This window comes from Dasypus novemcinctus, chromosome 28 (assembly GCF_030445035.2).
Source record: "Dasypus novemcinctus isolate mDasNov1 chromosome 28, mDasNov1.1.hap2, whole genome shotgun sequence".
Lineage (NCBI taxonomy): Eukaryota > Metazoa > Chordata > Mammalia > Cingulata > Dasypodidae > Dasypus > Dasypus novemcinctus.
This window is the reverse complement of record NC_080700.1, coordinates 35,437,437-35,460,591: the sequence shown is the minus strand read 5'-3', so window position 1 is coordinate 35,460,591 and position 23,155 is coordinate 35,437,437. Positions and strand designations below refer to the sequence as shown.

Sequence of the window (23,155 nt, the reverse complement as noted above, 5' to 3'; positions counted from 1 at the left end):
AATAAATCTTAAACAAACAAACAAAAACCCTATAAAATTCTGCAGCGTAAAGTGTAAACCATAATGTCAAGTATAGACTTTGGTTAGTGGCAATGCTTCAATACGTGTTCACCAATTGTAACAAATGTACCACACTAATGAAGGAGGCTGTTGAGGTGGGAAAGTGTGGGAGGGAGTGATGTATATGGGAATCCCCTGTATTTTTGATGTCTCATTTATGGAATTTAAAAATAAAATAAAAATCACCTGAAAAAAAAAAAAAGAATGGTTTCCACGACAGGAGGGCGCATTTATGGGTGGTGACTCTTAACCAATGAGTTTCCTGCTACTTCTCTCTGTTCCTTAAAAATCCTTCGGCTACAGCTGGTGACTGTACTGTTTCCCAAAGGCTGATAAAGGGGCTGGTACGTGACCTTCTCAAGACAGGCACCGCGCCCTTGAATTTCTCACCCCCTCCTCTCTCCATAAACACCTACACGGCTGTGGACTCAAAAACCTTTCAGAACCTGCACTCAGTCCCCCATCCCAGTGATGCAGCATAAAGCCCTGCGTGGAATCACCAGGCACGATTTCTCATCATTTCATTACCTTAAATTCGTTTATTGGGAGGAAAGGAAATTAGCATTTCTTACCCAATAGTAACTATGCTCCAAGGGCTTTTTAATGGAACTTGGTAAGTATGACTTGGAAGTTTCTTGGGGAATTATTGTATAGCGGTATCTATTCAGGAAGCCGATTTCATTATTTTGAAAAATTAAAATATTTGCAAACAGCATTTAGTGATTAAGGGGCCCCACCCCCACCCAGACAACCCAAAACTTCATTGGTTAAAAGTAGAAATTGATAGATATGAGAGAGAAGTTTGATCCAAAGTCAAATGCAGCAGTGTCTTTGGAATGCCAGGTTGAAAATGTAGGAAAGTGCAGTTATGCCACCATTTCTAAATATGCCTATACCCGACAATATAACCATGAAACACTTGCATGATAAAGCTTTTTTTTTTAAACACTTTTTTAAAAAAGATTTTATAATTTTAAGATTTATTTCTACCCTCCCTCATTGCCTGCTCTCTGTGTCCATTCGCTGTGTGCTCTTCTGTGACTGCTTCTATCCTTATCAGCGGCACCGGGAATCTGTGTTTCTTTTTGTTGCGTCATCTTGTTGTGTCAGCTCTCCGTGTGTGTGGCTGCCACTCCTGGGCAGGCTGCACTTTCTGTCATGCTGGGCTACTTTCCTCACAGGGCGCACTCCTTGTACGTGGGGCTCCCCTACATGGGGACACCCCTGCGTGGCACGGCACTCCTTACGCGCATCAGCACTGCGCATGGGCCAGCTCCACACAGGTCAAGGAGGCCCGGGGTTTGAACCGCGGACCTCCCATGTGGTAGGAAGATGCCCTAACCCCTGGGCCAAGTCTGCTTCCCTGATAAAGCTTTAAATCCATCGTTAATGCAACAAATAGAGACAAGGCCTGGAGGATTCCAATGTCTTCTTCCTCAATTCTTGATGTTCGATGACATCATCAAACTTGCACTGCCTCTGGATGAACCTGGGAGTTTTGTCCTGGCTTAAGGGGTGAATGATGCACTTGTTATTCCTGAGTTGGATGTGGGGGCTCTGCAGAGCATGGAATCACCGTGGCTTTAATTTAATTTTTTTCAAAAGATTTATTTTATTTATTTCTCTCCCCTTCTCCCCTTCCCCCCACTCCCCCCCACCCCCGGTTGTCTGCTCTCTGTATCCACTCGCTGTGTGTTCTTCTGTGTCTACTTGCATTCTCGGTGGCACCAGGAATCTGTCTTTTTTTGTGGCGTCATCTTGCTGCATCAGCTCTCCGTGTAGGCGGCGTCACTCCTGGGCAGGCTGAGAGTTTTTCGCGCTGGGCGGCTCTCCTTACGGGGTGCACTCCTTGCGCGTGGGGCTCCCCTATGCGGGGGACACCCCTGCGTGGCAGGGCACTCCTTGCGCGCATCAGCACTGCGCATGGGCCAGCTCCACACAGGTCAAGGAGGCCCGGGGTTTGAACCGCGGACCTCCCATGTGCTGGGTGGACACCCTATCAATTGAGCCACATCCCTTCCCCCACTGTGGCTTTTACGTCTCGCTGCAGGGATGCCGGGTGGGGACCTGGCCTCTGGGCCCACGTGGCCTTTTATTTTACCTTGCTTCTGTGTGGCGAGTTTTTTGAGGTGTTCGGGGTATAATCAATGGGATTTAGGACTCGATTTTTTGTTGTTGAAAGGGACGTTGGCAAACCTGTAGTTTGACCCTCTTATTTAAAAGGTAAAGATCTACAAGGAAGTGCCTACGACTCCCAGCCCCAATGGAGCTGCAGAGAAGTTGGTTCCAGACCCGGCTCTCCAAATTCTCAGTCCCCTGCCCTATCACACACATGCGCACACACACAGACACACACGCACACACACCATCTCATGATCGTTCATGAGCAACTGAGAGCGAAAGAAAGGCAGAAGTCCCCTTTAAGCAGGTGAGAGAAATTTGCTTTCAAAAAGAATTACTTATTGGTAATTAATAAAAGATAAGGGGAAGTGGATGTGGCTTAATGGACAGAGCGTCCACCTACCACGTGGGAGGTCCAGGGTTCAAACCCAGGGCCTCCTGACCTATGTGCAGCTGGCCCACGTGCAGTGCTGATGCACGCAAGGAGTGCCCTGCCACACAGGAGTGTCCCCCACGTAGGGGAGCCCCACACGCAAGGAGTGCCACCTCGTGCGAAAAAAGCGCAGCCTGCCCACGAGTGATGCCATACACACGGAGAGTTGATGCAGCAAGATGACGCAACAAAAAAAGACGAATTCCTGGTGCCACCGGGAATGCAAGCGGACACAGAAGAACACACAGCGAATGGACACAGAGAGCAGACAACGGGGGTGGGGGGAAGGGGACAGAAAGAAATAAAATAAATCTTAAAATAAATAAAAAATAAAAGATAAGGCCCCGGAGGACTCACGTTTTAACTTAGGTCATTGAAGGGGCTAGGAGCAAAATAATCATTTAAAGGTTCTCACGTAATTTGCTCTTAATGGCCATGCTAAATAATGATCAGAATTGTCAGAGTCACAGCCTTTCTGCAGGGAGAACTAGATCAAGACGAGAAGCTCAATCCTGGAGCAGCTTTAGTATTTGATCTGGAAAATGGTAACAGCTCTGCTTGCCCGGGAGCCTGGGCAGGTGCCCTTGACCGCGGGCTCACCTGCAGCCGCACGGCGTGCTCGTGCTTCCGCTTCATGTCATTGATGTGCCAGGCCACGCGCTGCATCGTGTCGATGGCATCCAGCACCACGTCGTAGCCCTCCGCGTCCTTGTCGAGGTGATTTTCTATTTCCTTGACAAAGAAAAAAATAATAATTACTTTGCCATTTTTTTCTCAAATTAGCAAAGAACCCAGTGACACCTCTTTTACCAGTTCCTCATATTTTATCTTGGCTTACCTATGTACACAGTGTCAGCACTCTTTAATATTTTGAGAAATGCCTGCCACAAAATGGTAACATGGGAATAAAAACGGGGCTAGGAAAAATATAAGGAGCAGGAGCAGATGTGGCTCAAGCAGTTGAGCACCTGCTTCTCACATGGGATGTCCTGGGTTCGGTTCCTGGTGCCTCCTAAAAACAAAAAGACCAACAAACAACAAGGAAAACAAACAGAAAAATCAATTTAGGGGAGTCGAAGTGGCTCAGTGGTTGAGCGCTGGCTTCCCACATACAAGGTCCTGGGTTCAATCTCTGGCCCTGCTACCTCAAAAAAACAAAACAAAACAAACCCACACACAGAGGTTAGAATTTCAAGAAGAGGAGGATAAAATAAAACATGTATGTCAGGCTTGTAAGCCTCAGAGTGATATTATTATTATAGTAGATGTTGGAGTTGATATCAGAGTAGGAGATTTCTGAGCTTCCTGGTGGCCAATGTAATAAGTTCTCACTCTTGCAGAGGAAGCAAAATGTCTCACACAGGACTTAATATGTAACACCCTCAAAAATATAATGGACATTGTATTTAAAAAAATTATTCTATAACAAGTGCATTTTCACGGAGTCAAGGTTTTAAAATCCAAATGGAGTTCAAGAAAGATAAACTTTCAATGTCGAGAAAGATTTGCACGGTTCCAGTACTCAACTCTGATGAGCTGGAATCTCTTAGCTCTGGAATTCTGCAATCCCGGGGAGGTGAAGCAGGAGCATGAGTTCTTCTAATTCTTTCGTGCACACAAGACGCTTGTCTTTGCACTCCTCGAGAGCTTAAGCATGGGACCATTGCCTAGTGCTTTTGATCCTTTATCTTCTCTCTACTGCAGAGAGCTGGGAAGTGGACAAATGCTTATTCAACTGAGGCGCTATCTTAAAATAAAACAGTCCTATATAGATACCTAAAACAGTATAAAGACATTATAGTGGATTAGATGACTCCTCTGACCTTTATCGGGTATGGGGCAGAGGTCGAATCTTAAGGGATAACTTGTGACGATCAGTTCCAGGATTTTATGGCCACATCTTGTAAATCTCTGCTCACCTTTACTGAGCAGTCCAGTTTTCCATCTTGCAAGAAAGCAGAAGGGGTATTACTTTTCTTCCCATCTCAGCTGTTAGAAAAGTCCTTCGAAGGATGTACGACTAAGGAACGACGCCCAGGAAAGTTCGTGATGAACAGCAAATTTGGGGAAAAACTGTAGGTCCCCTCCCTCATTTTTTTCAGTTAGAGAGGTGATCGCTTTCATCAGCAAAGGGGCTGAGTAGTACAGCATACTCCTAAGGGACCTTCATGGGGGGGCTATAAAACTTTGAAGTCATGGGGATAACAAAGGGGGAACATTCTAAATCAACTCTCATGGCAAGAATTCTTCAAAGATAAGCAGAGTCATAGTTTTGAATTAGCCCAAGCACCGTTTCTCCCTTTTTCTTCTCCACCAGCTCTCACTTAGATGAGTGAGGCTGCCTTCCCTTCAACGACCTCCTTGGAAGGTTCTAGGCTGCGTAGAGCTGGAGGGGCTGAGCGATTAGACTTGGTTTTTGATGGATGGGCACCTTTTGTCTGGAGAGCCTTAATTAGGGGTTATCAGCACATGCTGGTCTTAGACGCCATATTTAGTCAAGTCTGAGCTCACAGGTTTGTCCTGGGACTGGTATCACTGAATATGGAAGAACTACATGGACACTGAATTCGTCATTAATTCCACTAACTCTAAGAGGTCATTAGGATCAATTTTTTAAAATAAGGTCATATCCCTGTTGTGACTCCACAGGGCTAAAGATTCTCCAAAGATGAGCCGCCCAGGAAAACAAAGCTGAGAAATTTCTGGTACAGTTGGAATACCCAAGTTCTTAAAATGTTAAATGTGTGTGAATTGAACAAACCTGAAATGTGTATCCAAGTGAGAAACCTGGATCCGTGTAAAAAAATACATATATAGAGCAGGTGGGTTGAGCTCAAGAGGAGCTCTGCTTCAAAATGTCTTCTCAAGTTTTTACAAAAGGATTTTTCATATTATAACAAATAAAATAAAAATATTCACTTTTTTAGTGCTACGGGATTTGAACCCAAGGTCCTTGCCCCTAAATCCACTCCCGATCACCTCTCGTGTGTTGCAAACACACAATTAATTAAAGCAAATCCTACGTACAGAATGAAAGCCATAATAATTTCAGTGTCACATTACTTTCAGTAAAACTTTGTCCATTTCTATAAACTTCAAGAAATGAGGGAAGTGGATGTGGCTCAACTGATAGAGCGTCCGCCTACCACATGGGAGGTCCAGGGTTCAAACCCAGGGCCTCCTGACCCGTGTGGAGCTGGCCCACATGCGGTGCTGATGCGCGCAAGGAGTGCCGTGCCATGCAGGGGTGTCCCCCGTGTAGGGGAGCCCCATGTGCAACGAGTGCGCCCACATTGAGCCGCCCCGCATGGGGAAAAAAGCACAGCCTGCCTGGGAGTGGGGCCGCACACACAGAGAGCTGACACAGCAAGATGACACAACAAAAAGAGACACAGATTCCCGGTGCCGCTGGCAAGAATCCAAGCGGACACAGAAGAGCACACAGCAAACGGACACAGAGAATAGACAACGGGGAGGGGGAAGGGGAGAGAAACAAATAAATATTAAAAAAAAAAAAAGAAACGAGACTCTGAGATCTAGGTTGATCTTCACTGCTAAAGCCTCCTTGAATTCTGCAAAACGCTAGGTGCTGAGATGCTGCTGCGCCCAGCTCCACGATGCTCATCAGTCCCGTGGCTCATCTCTCAGCCCCTTCTCTTTGCTTTCATACCACAGCCAGCCTAGGACAAATAGTGCTTCCCCTCCACCGCCTACCGACTCTGAGCTCATGGAAATAATACAAAACCTAAAACAACTGTTGCTCGTTTAGATGATGTTTCTCGTTTGCTCCCTGCCTGCGACAGTCCCTGCTCGAGGCCCTCCTAAGCCCTCTCAGAGCTAAGATTCATCTTCTTGCCTGGCTAATGGCAACGGGGCTGCAGGCCTAGAACGGGACTATCTAATTCCTCAAAGCGGATTAGTCAGCTGGAAAGCATGAGCTTGGAAAACGCTTCCAGATGCCCACAGCCTTTTTTCCCCCAGCTTAACATAAATGCACAAAACCCCCTCCCCCTGGAGAGCACTGAGGCGCCAACAGGAACTTACATGCAAGAGGAGATGATACTTGAGGATGCGCTGGACCGGCTTCAGAAGGTAGGACCCCAGAGGCAGCGAGTGCTTCAAAGTTTCCTGCCGCTCCCTGAAGAATTTCGCCAGCATCTTGCTCCTCATGCACTCCGTGAGCACCGCCACCGATCTGCAAGGGGGAGAGGGACCCTTCACCAAAATGGCACTGCCGCCCACGGGGGCAGAGTTCTAAAGGCCAGTGCGAATGCTCTAAAGCAGGTGTTTTATTTTCTTGCTGCTAAAACAAAAAAACCCTGCACCTGATTAGCGTTACACCAGGAATGTACTGGCTCCCAGTTTTGAGGCTGGGAGAAGCCCGGGGTGCCAGCAAGGCAATACTTTCTCCCCGAAGACTGGGGCTTCTTGGACCTTTGCTCTCCTGCCCCGGGGCAGGGCACAGGGCGTCCTTTCTCTCCGGGGTTCCTTGACTTGCAGCTGCTCCCCGTGGCTCCTCTTCTCGTGGGCTCGGTCCTTTGCAAGGGGCACAGGAGCCATATGGGACTAAGGGTTTGGGCACATCCTCCAAGTTCTTATTTTCAAATGGGCACCCATCCGCAGGACTTTTTTGGGGGGGACAGGATTCCAAGGCCCAACCAGAGGCGGGGCCTCTACAGAGCTATGGCTACACTGCAATGCCTATTTGCCAGTTGGAAAAAGCCTCACGTGCAGGGGTGGGGTGGTGAATTAGCAAAAGGCACCTCGCCCACGGAAGCAGCCCCAAGGCACGTGCCTTCTAAGCAGGAAGCTTCTCCATTCTAGCAGGACCAGAAGCCTGGCCAAGGGGCCTTGAGCTGGATTTCAGCCCCCCTTTGCCCCGGCATCTGGGCATTCCATCCATGCTCAGTTTCTACAGGTTCGCCAGCTTATAAGCTGTGGGCACCTCTGGATGGAGTAAACGGAGCTCCTACCCAGCAGGGCGGACCTGGGGCCTTTGGATAAGGCACTGTCTACGGGGCCTCGGGTGACCGCCCACCAGGGACTTTCCCTGCAGGTAAGCTTCCCATGGAAAGCTTCCCATGGCCATCTCCAGGTGGCTCTCTTCATTCTCAATACAGCTTCTGGAAAAGCTGGAGAGCCTTGCTCCATAAGGGAGCACGGCTCCCTGTGGTGCAGACGAAAAGGGGGTCAAAATTCTCCCTCCATTCCAGCTCCCCCAAAGGCAAAACACAGAGCCCCCCACATCTTAAGAGAAGGGCTTGAAGTGATGCCCCTGCATTGTACATGAAACAAGCTAGGACGGGTGCACACACATCCATAAATTCAAATCGTACCATCTTTCTCCCCCACACTACCCGTGTAGACCTTAAAAAAAAAAAAGGAAGATACAATCTTATATAATTGGCGTTCAGCTGTTTTAGGTGCACAATCCAATGATTTCTAGCGTCTTTACAGAGTGGTACCACTGTGGCCACAATATCGGCGTAATCTTGTGAAAGCTGCTGACCTCTCTGGGCCTTCCTTTCTTCATCTGTAAAACAGGGCTAATCCCTACTGCAGGGGGTGGCTTTGAGAATTTCGAGGAAGGACAAAAAGCACCCGACACATGAAAAAAAAAAAAAGTCTTATAGTCTCATAACTTAGCAAGAAACAGGTGGAGATCATTTCAGCTCCTTCCTCCCAAGGAAGTAATACGTTTTCAGGATTAATTTAGGAAATCAGATGGACCCAAATGCTACAAGAAGGCTCCTTGGAAGGAGGCTAACTGGCAGCCTTATCATCAAGCCATTAGACCCTCTCTGGGGCCGTCTGCTTAGAGGGATTTCTCTTTCCAGGGATTTACTTCTCCGAAGTCAAGACAGCACAGCCGTTCTGGGGGGGCAGTCCTGTCCCAGGATGCAGGTTGAAGGGCAGACCCTAAGGCAGGGGGGCCCCAAGGCACAACGGGCCCCTGCAGGCTGGAGCTCTGGCCCAAGCATAGGAACCAGCCACAAAACCGCAAGCCCTGCAAGCTCCTGGTTCCCAGGGGCCCCGAGTGCGCGGGCACCTGAGGACACACTGCCTGACCGCCTTCGTGCCCCACGCTGGGGGCAGCGGGGAGCGGCTCGGCGTCTTCAAAGCGAAGTCGCCGAGCCGTGGCTGGTATGTGGAGGCGGACACCGGGCAGGATGCGCTGCGACATCCGATATCCGTGTCCCTGGACTCCACGGGGGCAGAGCGCTGTCGGATGGGCCGAGACGCCCGGCTGCCTTGCTGGGTGCGACAGGGGGAGGGCTCTCGGGCCTCGGGGAGCGGGGCAAGGGCAGAGGGCTGTCACAGGAAACCCACCCCTCGGCCTGCGGCCTCGAGGCCTTCGGGCGTCTCTCCACTAACACACGCCGCCTTCCATCTTCAACGGGAGGCTCTACTCCAGACACTTCGTCCGGGAGACCCTCCTTTACAAGCCTAGCCGGGATTTATTCCTCCAGCAACGATAGCGTCTATCGCACACAACGAGCTGGCCCTGCGCCAACGCATTTCTACCGAGGCCGTCTCCTCTAACGTTGCGTTCCGTGGACGGAACGGTTTGAAGCCCGTCCCCCGTAAAGACGTGCCCAAGTGTGGCTTTGGAGGTGTGAACCCTTTGGTAGGTGGAAATAGGAAACTTCGGAGATGCTACTAGCTAAGATGAGGCCAAACTGAAGCCAAGTGGGCCTCAAGCCGATCTACCTGGAATCCCTCTAAGTGTAGGAAATTCGGATGCGGGAGCAGGAGACAGGCCACGTGACGGAGGCAGAGCTGGAGTGAAGGATGGCCAGCGAGCCACAGCCAGGACGTGGCAGACTTCGGAGGAAGCAGGGTTCTGCCGACACCTTCATTTTGGACCTCTAGCCTCCAAAACTCTGAGCCAATAAACTCCTGTTGTTTTAAGGCAACCGGTCGGTGGTTTTTGTTATAGCAGCCCCGGCAGACTAAGACACATTGGTTCTGACCCTTCGATGACTATAAACTGCTTGAAGGTGAGGGTTTCCTTGCCAGCGCTTCCTGCCAATGTACCCTAAGCTTGGCACGATGTCTCACGTGTGACAGGTGCCTAAAAGCCTCCACACCCATGTGGTTTTGCCTGATCCCAAAGCACGTCACAATGCAAAAGGCTACCTTTATTTGCTATTCTCCCTTCTCAGTAAGTCAGATCTTCAGAATGTGCAGTGCTGGAAGCTTCTATTAAGAAGTTATTTCCCCAGATAACATGTTTATAATGAAATGGGCATAAACAGGATCCCACAAAGAAGTCCCTCTAGAGCCTCTCGGAACCTGATCATTTCGGTTCAGGAATCTGTTGATGCTTCAGCGTTTCAATGTCTCCTCCTGTCCCTCAGGAAATAAGTTTTGTGGGGAAGTTGAGGGCTGATTCTGTGACTTCTCTGAATTAAAAATGTAACACATTCCTTGTTCTTGGCTCAAGGACAATGGGATTTCATTGGGTACCCTACATTTTCTTAATATCTTCAGCACTGAGGCAGAAACAAATACTTGAAGAGGGAACATTCCTTAAGAGAAACTGTAAACTCTACTAATAAGGATGCATTTGGGGATGAGAGGACTCATTGGAATGTGGCTTTTTTAAAAAAAATTAAAACTCAGGGGAACCTAGGAAAAGTATGTTGGCTACCAACAATCGCCAGGACATAATATCCTGACCAGTGTTTGAGGAGAAGACTCAAATTCTTCGCTGGGAAGGACTTTGCACTAGTAGGTCCAGGCACCTGGCTCCATGGGCTTTTAAGTGGCCCCATGGGGAGCTCCGGGAAAGGACAGCCCCCCGCCCTCCCTCACCACAGCTGCCCGGGGGGCGGGCCAGCCTGCGCGCTTCTCTTCTTCCACCGCTCGCTTCATCAGAAGGAAGGTCCTCTAGCAAGACTGGCTGCACGGGGTGGGTAAAACCTCCCCAGCTTTCCTGCCCCTGGCTGGCACCTAAGAGAAGAGCTCCTGCTAGCCTGAGGGAGCTGCAGGGCTGCAGCCACTTCGCCAGGCCATGGGAGCGCGAGGGCTGAGGCCACAGGACCAGGTTCACATCCCAGGGTGGCCTTCGTAAAGACCAGTGAGCCTCGAGGGGCCCCCTGCACCTCGCCCCTCCAAAGGGGCTGGAGGGGGTGGGAGACGCCCGGCCCTTTTGGAGAGCCATTGGGTAATACAGCTGGGTGGCTGGGTGGAACTCAACACCGAGGACTCCATAAATGTCTTCTTCAGGAAAAAGAAATTCCCACCATGGTGGCCCACGGCCTCAGACCCGACTTCCTAAATGAAACTGTCAGTAGAGTCTCCAGGGGCCGAAACCGCCCTCCCCCATCGGTCTCGGGTGTGGGCAAAACTGGAGCAGCTGCCCAGGGCAGGGTCCAGCGCCCATGCCCACAGTGATCTTCCTCTTCTCTGAACTCCATGAAACTTGGAGAGTCCGTGAGCCTCACCAAATGGAACCTCTTTTCTCCCCAGCTAGATTCCAGAACCTCATCAGCCGTCTTTCCAAATTCTGAACAACATGGCACTTGGGCAAAAGGGATGAGAGCCGAGACTTAACAGCCCACTTGACTTCCCAGGAAGACACCCCGCCATCTTTTCTGCCTTTTTCCAAGTCTTTCTCAATTCTTCCCTCCACTTGCATTCCAGGCTGGGGGGAGCCCCAAAGCCTGAAGGGATCAGCCTGGGGAAGCCCTGAAAGCCATTCTCAGGGTGCTAGGTTGGACAAGGAGCTCAGTGTTCATTTTCCCCGCGGTATCTGGCAACCATGGCTATGGGTCAGACCCAACGAAACGATGTGGAAGCGGAGAGAGGGCCGCTCCACGGTCACGAGTCCTACCTGGGATAGTTAGTGCAATACTGGGTGTAAATGTGGAACTCTTCACTCTGCAAAGAAACAAAGAGAGACTTTCATAGGCAAATAAAAAAAAGCAGACATCACGATTGAAGTGATGAATGCACAACTATGCAGTTATACCAAACACCACTGAACGGACACTTTGGATGAAGTTTGTTCATCCGTATCTATAAAACTGACTTGTTAAAAAAGCAGACATCGACATACATTTAAAAGCAATAAAAAGAAGTCACGCTCACGCTTTGAAGGTAGTTTCTCTAATCACATTGGCCTCCTACCTCGCTTTATACCCAGAAACCAGACACCATGAACCCACTGGAGTTCGACAGATATTTCTCGAGCATCTGCTGTGTCACAAGGAGAGTGAAGGCGAATTTGGAGAGGGTGGAACATAAGGTTCCTGGCCACAGGGCTCACGCTTCTTCCGTGCGGAGAGAGATGTAAACACCACGTGGTAAGCACCACATTGGAAGTGGGTGCGGGGTTCAGGAGAGCGGCTTCCACCTTTCTGCTCTTGGCTTGCCATTTTCCCCGGCGGCCTTCTTTCCCTCTTCTCCATCCTTTGAGATTTGGTGTCGGCTTTTTTTCCTTCACGGGTATTGCTGAACCCCCTGCTCTCACTCTAAGTTTCCACAATACCCAGTACTTACCTCTCTTGCAGCATTTGCCAAGTCATAGTAAAATGATCATCATTGTTATGATATTCTTACAATACTGTTAACGATAACCCATAGTTTACTTTAGGGTTCACTCTTACTGTTGTATAGTAAGTTTCTTAAAAAAATTTTTAAGAAATTTTAAGTATAGTTTCTTAAATTTTTTTAATTCTGATAAAATATATTCAACTTAAAATCTCCCCTTTTAACTACATTCAAGTATATAATTCAGTAGAATAAATTGCATTCCCAATGTTGTGCTACCATCACCACCATCCATTACCAAAGCTTTACCAATATACCAAACAGAAACTGTACCAATTAGCCATCAATTCCCCATTCCCTATGCCCACCCCAAACCCTGGTAACCTGTATTCTAGTATCTGACTCTGAATTTGCCTATTCTAGTTATTTCAAAACAGGGACATTGTACCACACTTGTCCTTTTCTGTCTGGCTTATTTCACTCAATATGATGTCCTCAAGATTCATCTGTGTTCAGAACATCATTCTTTTATTGCTGAATAATATTTCACTATATGATTATGCCACGTTTTACTTATCCATCCATTGGTGGATGGACCCTTGGGTTGCTTTCATCTTTTGGCAATTGTGAAAAACATCACTATGAACACTGGTGTGCAAATATCTGTTCAAGGCCCTGCATTCAATTTTTTGGAGTCTATACCCAGAAGTGGAATAGCCAGGGCTTTTATATTTTTATAGTATGTTTGATTGACTTGGAATCCACATAAAGTCCAGACATAGCAATTGGCTGATGATTCTCTTAGCACTCTTTAATCTATAAATCTCCCCTTATCATTTTCCCTCTTGCAATTTGTTGAAGAAATCAGATCATTTCTCCTGCAGTTTCCCAGAGTCATGATCTTGCAGATTACCTCCCTGGTCTCCCTTAGTGTGGCCCCCTGCCCCCTGCATTTCTTGTGGTTTGGAAGTTCTATCTAGAAGCTCGATCTGATTCAGGCTCCATCATTTGGCACAAATACCTAATAGATGGTACGTAATTCCATCAAGGGCCCATGATGTCCGGTTGTCTCTCTTTTGGTGATGTCAATGGCCATTGGCAGTTTTACCTCATCTATTAATCCACCAGGGATTGAAAACGGTGATATTGTGAATTCTATCATTCCTTCTTCATTTATTAGTCAGAATTCTTCCAAAAAGGACACCCTGCAGTTTGTGGCTTGTATAAGAAAGGTGGAATAAATGCTTGAGTCTCTCCCTTAATTTTCAAAATAATGAGTTGCTTCTCTAGAATCCTGAAAAAGTGACCAGTTGACTTTTCCGGGAAAAAAAATGCTGTAATTCATGAGTGTAAAGTTATGTAATGAGTTCCAGTTGTTTTCAGTTATTATCTTTACTGCTGCTCAAGTAAGTCCATCTTTGGCTGGCAGGAGCCTCTCCTTGAACGTGGTTCCCGAGAAAGCGTGACGTACCCTGGAGTAGTTGACGCTTCCTTGTTTTCCGTTAGGACAGGATATGCCAGAACATACTGTACAATTCCTGTCTCACACCAGTTCTTCCAGGAACCTCGATTCCTTTTGGTAGGAAAAAGTATTTGGAGACCACATCTGGGCTTCAGGGTTGCCTTGCTGCTTGGGCAGTTTTTGGTGGACAGGGTTAGGAAATATGGTCTTTTTTTTTTTTAAAGATAAAATACATCTTTAATTCATTCTAATACTTGCAATTCAAATAAGGGACTATAAAGCTTTGGATAAACCTCCGTTAACTGTATGTCTGTAAGATTCTTTCTCCAACAAATTCTAGTTCTCCGTGACACCAATGAAAATTCTCATTTGCTTTACTCCACCATACACTCAATAATTTCAATATTACTGAAAATAGTTATGATGTATTTGTAGTCTTTCTCCCATAGTGTATTTTTTTAAGGAGGTACCAGGGAATTAACCCAGGACCTCACACATGGGAATCAGCCAATCACTTGAGCTACATCCACTCCCCAGTGGTGTATTTTTAAATTGATGGGAAATCTAGGTCTGGTTATGCCATCAACTGGATACACAATTAGATTCGTGTATTTCATTTTGCTTTCAATTTTAAGTGACTGCTTTTTTTTTTTTTTTAAGATTTTTACCTATTTATTTATTCCTCCCCCCCCCCCCCCCACTGTCTGCTCTCTGCATCCATTTGCTATGTGTTCTTCTGTGCCTGCTTGTCTTCTTTTTAGGAAGCACTGGGAACTGATGTTGGGACCTTCTGGAGTGGGAGAGAGGTGCCCAGTCTTTTGCACCACCTCAGTCCCTGGTCTGCTGCGTCTCTTATTGTCTCTTCGCTGTGTCTCTTTTTTTGTTATGTCATCTGGCTATGCCAGCTTTCTGCTTGGGCCAGCTCACCACACGGGCCAGCTCTCCTGTGCAGCCAGCACTCCTGCGCAGGCCAGCTCTCCGCTCAGGACAGCTCACCTTTACCAGGTGGCCCCAGGAATTGAACCCTGGACCTCCTGGATGGTAGACGGGAGCCCAATCGCTTGAGCCACATCTGTTTCCCAGTGACTGCTTTTTTTAAAACCTTGATTTTGTTTTATAATTACGTAAAATATTTACATGGTTTCAAAGTCAAGTCTGTAAAGAAATGCATCTTCATATCTAACATCTCTTCCTTTTTATGGAAACCTATTCCTCTCCCTTCCCTCAAAGGTACTAATTTTCAGTTTTACAGTTCAGTCTTCCAAGTTTTGTTTTTTTTTAACTAAGCATTTAACTATAGGCATATCCCCTTGTTTCTTAAATAGAAACATGCTTTAGCGCACTGGCTGTCACCTGGACGGCTGGTTAAAACACAGATTGCTGGGTTCTACCCCACAGAGGATTGGGTTCAGTAGGTCTAGGGTGAGTCTGAGAAATAGCTTTTCTGACAAGTTCCCAAGCGGTGCTGAGGCTATTTGTCTACCAGTGACAACACTTTCAGAACAACATGCTATATATATTTTTATCAAAAATTTTTCATGTCACAGTAGTATTTTGAGATATTCTTCATCTTTTTTTGTTTGTTTGTTTGTTTGTTTTTTTCCCTAAGGAGGTACTGGGATTAAACCCAGGACCTTGTACCTAGGAAGTAGGCGCTCAACCACTGAGCTATACCCGCTCCTTCTCTCTTTTTATTACTGCATAATACTCCATTATGTGGCTACACAATGGCTTATTCAACCAGCCTCTTGTTTATGGACTTCTGGGTTGTTTTTTGTCTTTTTCAGTAACAAATATTACCGAAAAGAATAGCATCTCATTTAATAAAACCTCAAGACTTCTGCGAAATTGAATTTCTGTGCACTTTTTGACATCTCAGCTCTGTTCCTATCTTAAATTTGAATGTTTTGATTTAAATCTCCTATATAAATAACCTTGATACAGAATCACATGCAGATTTGTAAAGCTCTTTGGACCTTTTGAACAATGCTTTTTTTCTCCACAGTAATCAATAGTCTTTAATTAGTTCATCCTTACTTTTTATATATATTATCACCAAATCCTTTTTAGAAGTTTGTAGGGAAAAAGAAAGTAATGATAAATTATCCAACAGACATTGCCTTCTAGTCATTCATTCTTTCAAATTGTAATTAGAGATGATAGAGAAATCAGACTTTACTTATCAAAGTATTAAAATATTAGACAGGGCTGGCCAATCCGATACATAGTGCACTCACATATTTATTGAATAAATAACCAAAATAAAGAAATCCTTTGATTTTAGGGTTTCCTCTGCCACAGTGTCCATCTCTTTCTCTCTTACACACACACACACTTTCTGATACCTGGAAAGTTTTCACTGGGCAATATGAGAAAAGACTTTATATGCCAATAGCTTACAGGTAAGGTGGCGTTGCCTCGATTTTATTCTAGTGACATGACTATCCTCATGTTTCCTTGAGGATCATTTCAGTCAGTGGGTGGGTGAGGTCTGGACACTGAAGGGTCAAAGTCACCTCTTGGGGCAGGGAGCAAGGCTGGGGCCCCAAGGACAAATTTTGACCCTCCTACATGTGGCCAAGGGTCTGCTCTGCTGGAAAGACCAGGTGAAGGATGGAGATGAGGGTGGAGGGGATGGCGGGAAGCAAAGGAAATCTGTCCCAGGTGCTTCCACAGCCCTAAGAGCAGACCAGTGCTCAGGTAGGGACGAGCCAGTGGCCCGGTAGGAATTTTATTTCTACCCCTCCAGCCGACGGCTTCTGCGGCTCCTTCTTCTTTCCTAAGCAGCAGGGAAGAAGCCACAGTACTTTAACCCACACACACCACAAACGTAGGAAAGGTCAAAGACGGATCTTTTCCTAAGCCTCAGCGATTCAGATAAAAGCAGACCGCCGGCTCGCCCTCTTCCATGAACGGTCTCTCAATTAAAGCAATTTTCCGTTCCTCCCTGAGTTGAGCAGCTGCTTGTGTTCCAGAAAACTTAACAACTCAATTTCAGGGTGCTGAGTGAGAAAGCAGGTTGTGCCAGTCCCTCAGTGCTCCCTCACACCTCCCTGCTTACAAGGCAGAGTGGGGGGCGCCGAAGCCCGGCTTCTAATGAAACCTGGCACCGTGACAACGAAAAACATGACCTGGGATTTGGCACTGGGGCACTTCAACAGACTTTTATGTGAATCATTAAGCCAGAGCGGAGCGTACGCTGGAACCTCTTTAATCAGCTTCTGATTAGTTACCGGAAAAGCCCAGATGTTTCCGAAAACTTCTGTGCTGTGGTTATTTTAGCAGAACTTCTTTGATAGGCTTGGCCCGTCTTCTCACCCATTTCCCCCTTTCATTTTCCTTCTCTTTTTCAAATCCCAAATGTGTAGGAGAATTACGGCAGAAGCGACTTGTGAAAAGACTCGTGGGTGTGAATGAGTGTGCACAAACATTTCCTAAGTTAGCACGCACACCCACGGAGCGGGGAGAGCCCCAGCCCGTCCAACTGCCTTTAGGGACCTTCACTCCAGTAAAAGCCAGGTATGTTGTGTGGCTTCATCATCATCCAGATGGGGTCAGAATGACAAGGTGGAATGATCTGGAACCAGCTCAGGCCAGGAGGACACCTCCAAGTTCACACCGGACTTTGGGGCTCTGAATGAGGGGCTAATTCTCGGGTGATCCCGAAGCACGGTCGTGAACTTTGCTTATACCTCTATACACTTGAACCCACGGCTGCAGAAGTCACACGGGGTTTTGCTCCAAACCATTTCGACCCGAGGTTTTCCAAATAAAAGATGGTGAGTTTTTAAGAGAAACTTTGATCACAAGGTGAGATTCTATGTTCTCCAGGCAGGAGGCTGAAAAAGCCATGTGGTGGGCACTGCCTCGTGTGTCTCAGGACCCCGATGTCTACCTTTTCCTTGTAGTTGTGTGAACCGCCAATGTGGCTTAAGGAAAACGTACAAAAAGGAGAATGCGTTTTTAAGACACAGGAGTTAATGTGCTTCTCTTTATTCCCCCCAACTGCTAATTTTAGTGTCATATGTGTTATATACAAAATATTCATTTATATTTGAATGGATTTTATTTATAACTTGTTGAGTGATCATTTCTATGTATTTATTTTTCTAAAATTCTTCTGTTCTGGACTTGCCTTCCCACAAACTTAATGTTTTTTTTTTTTTTTTCCCCTAGGAAAAAGTGAGTAACATCATTCGGTTACTAGACAAGGTCTGGGACAACTATTAAGCTAGCATCTCCCTCCCCCAAATATCTTCCTTGCTGGAGGAAAAAAACAGAGCGAGAGCCAGAGAACAAGATCGTGAGAACTCCACCCACTGTGGAAGAAAGCAGTTGTTTTAACCGTAAATGCGCACACAATCTGGATTTTCTGTCTTGGTTGGACCAGAGAGAAATGTATCCTTCTTACCTTGGACACAAAACACTCTGCTATAGCCACAGGATCATTCTCACAGTTTTCCAAATCGTGGAGAAGTTCACTAAAAAAACACAAAACAAAAAAACCCAGGAAGTATTAGATTGTAGTTTTACGTAACTCAGAAGTTGAGATATTTGTGTGGCATCTATGAATGATCATATTAAATTGCACAACTGGGGAGCTAATGTCACCGTATCTAAGACATTGGCCCGTGGTCTGACAGTGACATGGTGGAGCGGGTGGTGACGCACAGGTCGGGCCTGCAGCCCCCAACCCAGCGATGAGCCCTACCCTGATTCCAAGCCTTCTAGGTGTTTGTTGTGGTCCGCACGCTTGCTCACACACACCGGTTCACTCGTCAGGTGGGTGTCTGGGTGCCAGGTGCAGCACAGAGTGAGGCTTGACCCTGATCTATGGACTTCACAAGAGCCAGTCAATGAATGACGACGTGACAAAATAGGAAATGATCATGAGAGACAGTGCTCTTAAGGCAAGCCCTGCTAGGGAGAGGTAACTCTCCTTGAATCTAAGTCTGCATGACTTGTAACGGCAATATCATTATTTTAAGGAACCGCATCACGTCCCATGGGGCGAATGCACCGTAACTAATTTACACACTTCTCCCTACTGGATCAAATTCTACAAGTGGAATTGCCGGGTCGAAGGACACTCTCAGCGTCGGCGTTAACATTTCCAAATTGCTCTCGGTAGAAATTGCTCTGATAAATATTTTGAGTGTTTATTTGAATCGGCTCTACACTACATAATTAAAAAGTTAATCATTCTACAAGGATTATGATAAAAAGAACCGGTTCCTTGACTCCTACTTCCCATTCTCCGCCACCCTGCCTCAGATGCGCTGTCAGCTCTTCAGCTGCTTCTGCTGTAGGGAGATCTGCATTTCTAAACACGCCAATACTGCCTTTTCAGTACTTCTGAGTTTCGGATATTACTGACTTGCTAATGTCCCCACACTTCCCCTCCTCGCATCTTCCAAGGGATTCCATCTTCCACTTAGTTCTATTAGGAAAGTTGGTTAGATGAAAAATCAAGTGCTTACACTTTTCAGACTATGTCAATACTATTCCCAGCCGACCCTGGCAGTATTCCAGGCTTACATCTCCTTTCTCGTATGGCTTTGTTTTCCCTGGAGCGAAAACAGTCTCTTTTCTCAGTGCGTATCCCTAACTTACCCGCCTCATTTGGACCAGAAATATAAATCTCACCTCACTGTGTGCACACATCTGATAAGCTCTTTTTTTTTCCTGCTGAACATTTTATTTATTTGTTTTAAAACTTTTTATTATGGAAAATTTCAAACATATATAGAAGTGGTGAGCATTATATAATGAATTTTCATGCACCTATCCCTAACTTCAACAGTGATCCACATGGCCTCTCTCAGTTATCAACACAGATTATTTTGAGGCAATTACCAGGAATTATATAACTGATACCATAAAATATCAGGATGTATATGAATGTGCCTATGTAAATACACAAATGTATACATACCACAGTACCCCTATGCCACCTAAATATTCATAATTCCTTAATATAACAATATATCCCATCAGTGAATTCATCCTGGGGAGTCCTGCTATGTTCTCAATTAGAGGGACAAGAATCTCTCAAGAACATAGGCAGTGCCTAATAAAAGAAAACAGACCTATCTGTCCAGCCCTCAGTATTATTGCAATTAACAATGAACCTTATTCTTCAAAAAATGGAAACTTCATGGTTACCATAGGTTCCGAGGGGAGGGGAGGGGAGGGGAAGAATAGATTAGACGGAACACAGGGCATTTTTAGGGCACTGGATTTGTTCTGCCTGATCTTGCAATGACAGGCACAAATCAATTTAAATGTTGTCAAAACCTATCAAAGTGCATGGTGCAAAGTGTAAACCATCATGTAAACCACTGACCATGCTTAGGAGCAAGCTTCAATATTTGTACACCAATTGCAACAAATGTACCATTCACATGTAAAATGTTATTAATAAGGAAAGAGTTGGAGAGGGGGAGGGGGTTGGGTATATGGGAATCCCTGATATTTTCAATGCGGCTTTTCTGCAACCTAAAGCTTCTTTGAAGATAAAACTAAAAAAATAAGACACTGGGGGGTGCATACAGAAGAACTGTCACTATACAAAAATGATAACATATCTTAGAGTGATGAAAGACACATTGAAAAAAATTATTTTATTTTTAAATTTTACTTCAATTTTATTATTTTTATTTTTTTTGTTTTTGTATTTTATTTGTAATTTTTAAATTATTTTGGTTTTTTTTTTGGCTTTGGTTTGGGGAGGTCTTTGATTGCAGAGGGGACAAAACTGGGCAGCGGAGGGTCACTGGTGTGGGGTGTTGGTGGTGGGGGGGGGTGCATGGGGAGTGGTGCACCTGAGACAAGTCTCTATTGCATATGAATATGTTCAAGTGGTCATGGGTCATTGTCTCAGTGGGAGGAGACCCACACAGTAACCAAAAATATGGAATTCCTATCCTGGGAAGTCCTGTTACATTCTCTATTTAAGTGAAAAGAATTCCGAGTACACAGGCAATGCCTCGTGAAGGAGGGCACACCATTATGCCAGGCCCTTGATATTGATGGTTGTACTTATGAACCACATTTTTGTGAAATTAAAACTTAGCCTAGTATTATATATTGCCTGAGAGTTACCTCCTGAAAGCTACCTTGTTGCTCAAATGTGGCCTTTCTCTAAGCCAAACTCAGTATATAAATGCACTGCCTTCCCCACCCACCCTGACGTGGGACATGACTCCCAGGGATGAGCCTCCCAGGCACCAAGGGGATGATTACCAAGTCCCAACTAGCAATCCATTTGGCGAAAGACTTGACCAAAGGGGGAAATATTAAATACAAATGAGTTTCATGGCTAAGAGATTTCAAAGTGAGTCAGGAGGTCATCCCAGAGGTTACGCTTATGTACTTCTTAGGAGAATCTCACTGACTGCCACAGTAAACAGTGCCTCAAGCAGCGGCGCTCCTGGGGACTCTGGAGACATCTGCATACTGTAGGCAGGGCAGACAATCTGAGGAATTTGGCATCGTCAGTGGACCTTAGTTTGGAATATATATGCCCTTATGTACCAGGATTGGACTCACTGTGGTTCCCCTACACATGACTCTTCTACCCCTTTTATTTAGACCTATGGTTGGCACTATACTCATTAGGTGTATGTCCCAGAAACTGAGTCTTCAGTCTGTTCGTATGCCAGTTGGGTCCTGAATCTCCACAGAGTTTCAGCAACTACTCTCCAGTTCACTGAGTCCACCCAGGACAACTGATAATAGGATGATGATGGGCAAAACCCATCCCCAAAAAACAAAGTATCTACAACTACAAGCAACAGTTCCATTCATTTGTCCCATGAGATCTCAGCACCCTCTCAATCAAAAACTGTGTGAGCATCACCATCCCCAAATCCTCAAGGTGAGAAATGAACAAACATAAGGGAGGAAGGCAAATAAGGACTAAAATAGACTTATTCTTATCCTAGCAATGGAAGAACTTCTATCATTGATATAAAGGCAGTGGCCAACAGAGGTTCTGAGTGGAGGGAGAGGGAAGAAGAGGTGCAACTGAGGGCATTTGGGGGACATAGAAATTGTGCTGCATGACAATGCAATCACAGATATAGGCCATTATACATTTTGTGAAAACCTATAAAATTGTGCAGTGTAAAGTGTAAACTATAAGCTTCTTTAAAAAAACAGTAAGAAAAAAAAAGCCTTTATTATAAGCTCTCTCCATTTTCTCTTCTCTCTCAATCTGAAGCTCTTGTTATTGGATTTTGGGTCTTGTGGTCTAATCATCTAAATTTTCTTATTCCTTCTCTCCTATTTTTCATCTTCTTATTTAGTGTTCTATTTTCTGGGACATTTTATAAACTTTATTTTCTATCCTTCTATTGTACTTTTTCATTTCTCCTATGTGATTTTTGTTTCAAAAAAATTTTTTTAGCATGCTCTTTGGATATTTCTTGCTTATGTGTCTATTTTTGTTTCATGGGTGTAAAATCTCTTATCTCCAAGGATATTACTGTTTGGGGATGTTTCTTTCCTGCTCTTTGCATCCCTTCTGTTTCTGCTGAGTTTCTTTTTTTCTCAGTTTGATCATTTTGGCTTCTGTCCTCCATGTCAGAGTCTCTCCTCAAACATCTGGGGATTTTGGTTTGTCCTTTCATATCTGGAGCTGAGACATCACAATGCTGACTATAAACTACAGAGGCAGAATCTCGTGCAGTGCTTCTCACTCTAAGGCAGTGGTTCTAAAACTGTTTGATGTCAGGACCACCCTAAACTTTTAAAAACTCTATGTGGATTATATCTTTTGATATTTACTATGTTAGAAACTAAAGTGGAATAATTCAAACGTTTATCAATTCATTTCATAAGAAGTGCCATACATATTAATATAAATAACTTTTTATGAATGCAACTATATTTTATGTGACAGAGAAAATATTGAGAAAATTGGCATTTCATATTTTTGCACATCAATAATGTCCACCTCAATATAACACAGCTGGCTCCTCTCATCTGCTTCTGTGTTCAATAGGTAACAATTTGTCGTGGTGGTTGAAGTATAAAAAAACCAGCCTGATACAGACATGTCCCTGGAAAACAGAGGAGTATTTTAACAGCCTTTTCAGGTAAGTGTGGATAACCTTCTTTCACATTACACTGAAACTCAACCAATGGTACTTTCTTAAAGATTAGGTGGTGTCTGAAACCCTACCAATGTATTGAACCCTGTTACTTTAACATCCATTGGTCCATCTTGCACTTTTAAAGATGCATTTTATTAATGCATGATTTTTTTTTTTAATATTGTGCATTCATCATTTGGAAAATATTGGTTCATTGTCTTAGTATCTTCATTGCTAAAGCAAATACCATGGCTTAAACAATGGCAATTTATTGGTTCATGGTTTTGAGGCTAGGGGAAGTTCAAATCAAGGCCTTATCAAGGTGATGCTTTCTTCCCAAAGACTGGCATTCTGGGTCTGGCTGCAGGTGATCCTTGGTCCTGGGCTCCTCTGTCACATGGAAATGCATGTGGTGGCTCCTCCTGATCTTCCCTTCTTTTCTGGGTTCCACTGACTTTCAGCTTCTGGCTGCTCCCTCTGTGG

At 45.4% G+C, this 23,155-nt stretch overlaps 1 protein-coding gene across 2 annotated transcripts in view; it reads right to left on the bottom strand.

The window, feature by feature from the left end:
* Positions 1-23,155, bottom strand: part of PLEKHG1 (pleckstrin homology and RhoGEF domain containing G1) — a 251,468-nt gene that overhangs the window by 29,598 nt on the left and 198,715 nt on the right. For both annotated transcript variants that reach the window (XM_058289684.1, XM_004454551.5), the window contains exons 5-8: positions 17,986-18,055; positions 11,454-11,500; positions 6,659-6,809; positions 3,215-3,346 (exon numbers count right to left, since the gene is read on the bottom strand). In XM_058289684.1, coding sequence (XP_058145667.1) covers positions 3,215-3,346; positions 6,659-6,809; positions 11,454-11,500; positions 17,986-18,055 — 400 coding nt within the window. The remainder of the gene's footprint in view (positions 1-3,214; positions 3,347-6,658; positions 6,810-11,453; positions 11,501-17,985; positions 18,056-23,155) is intronic.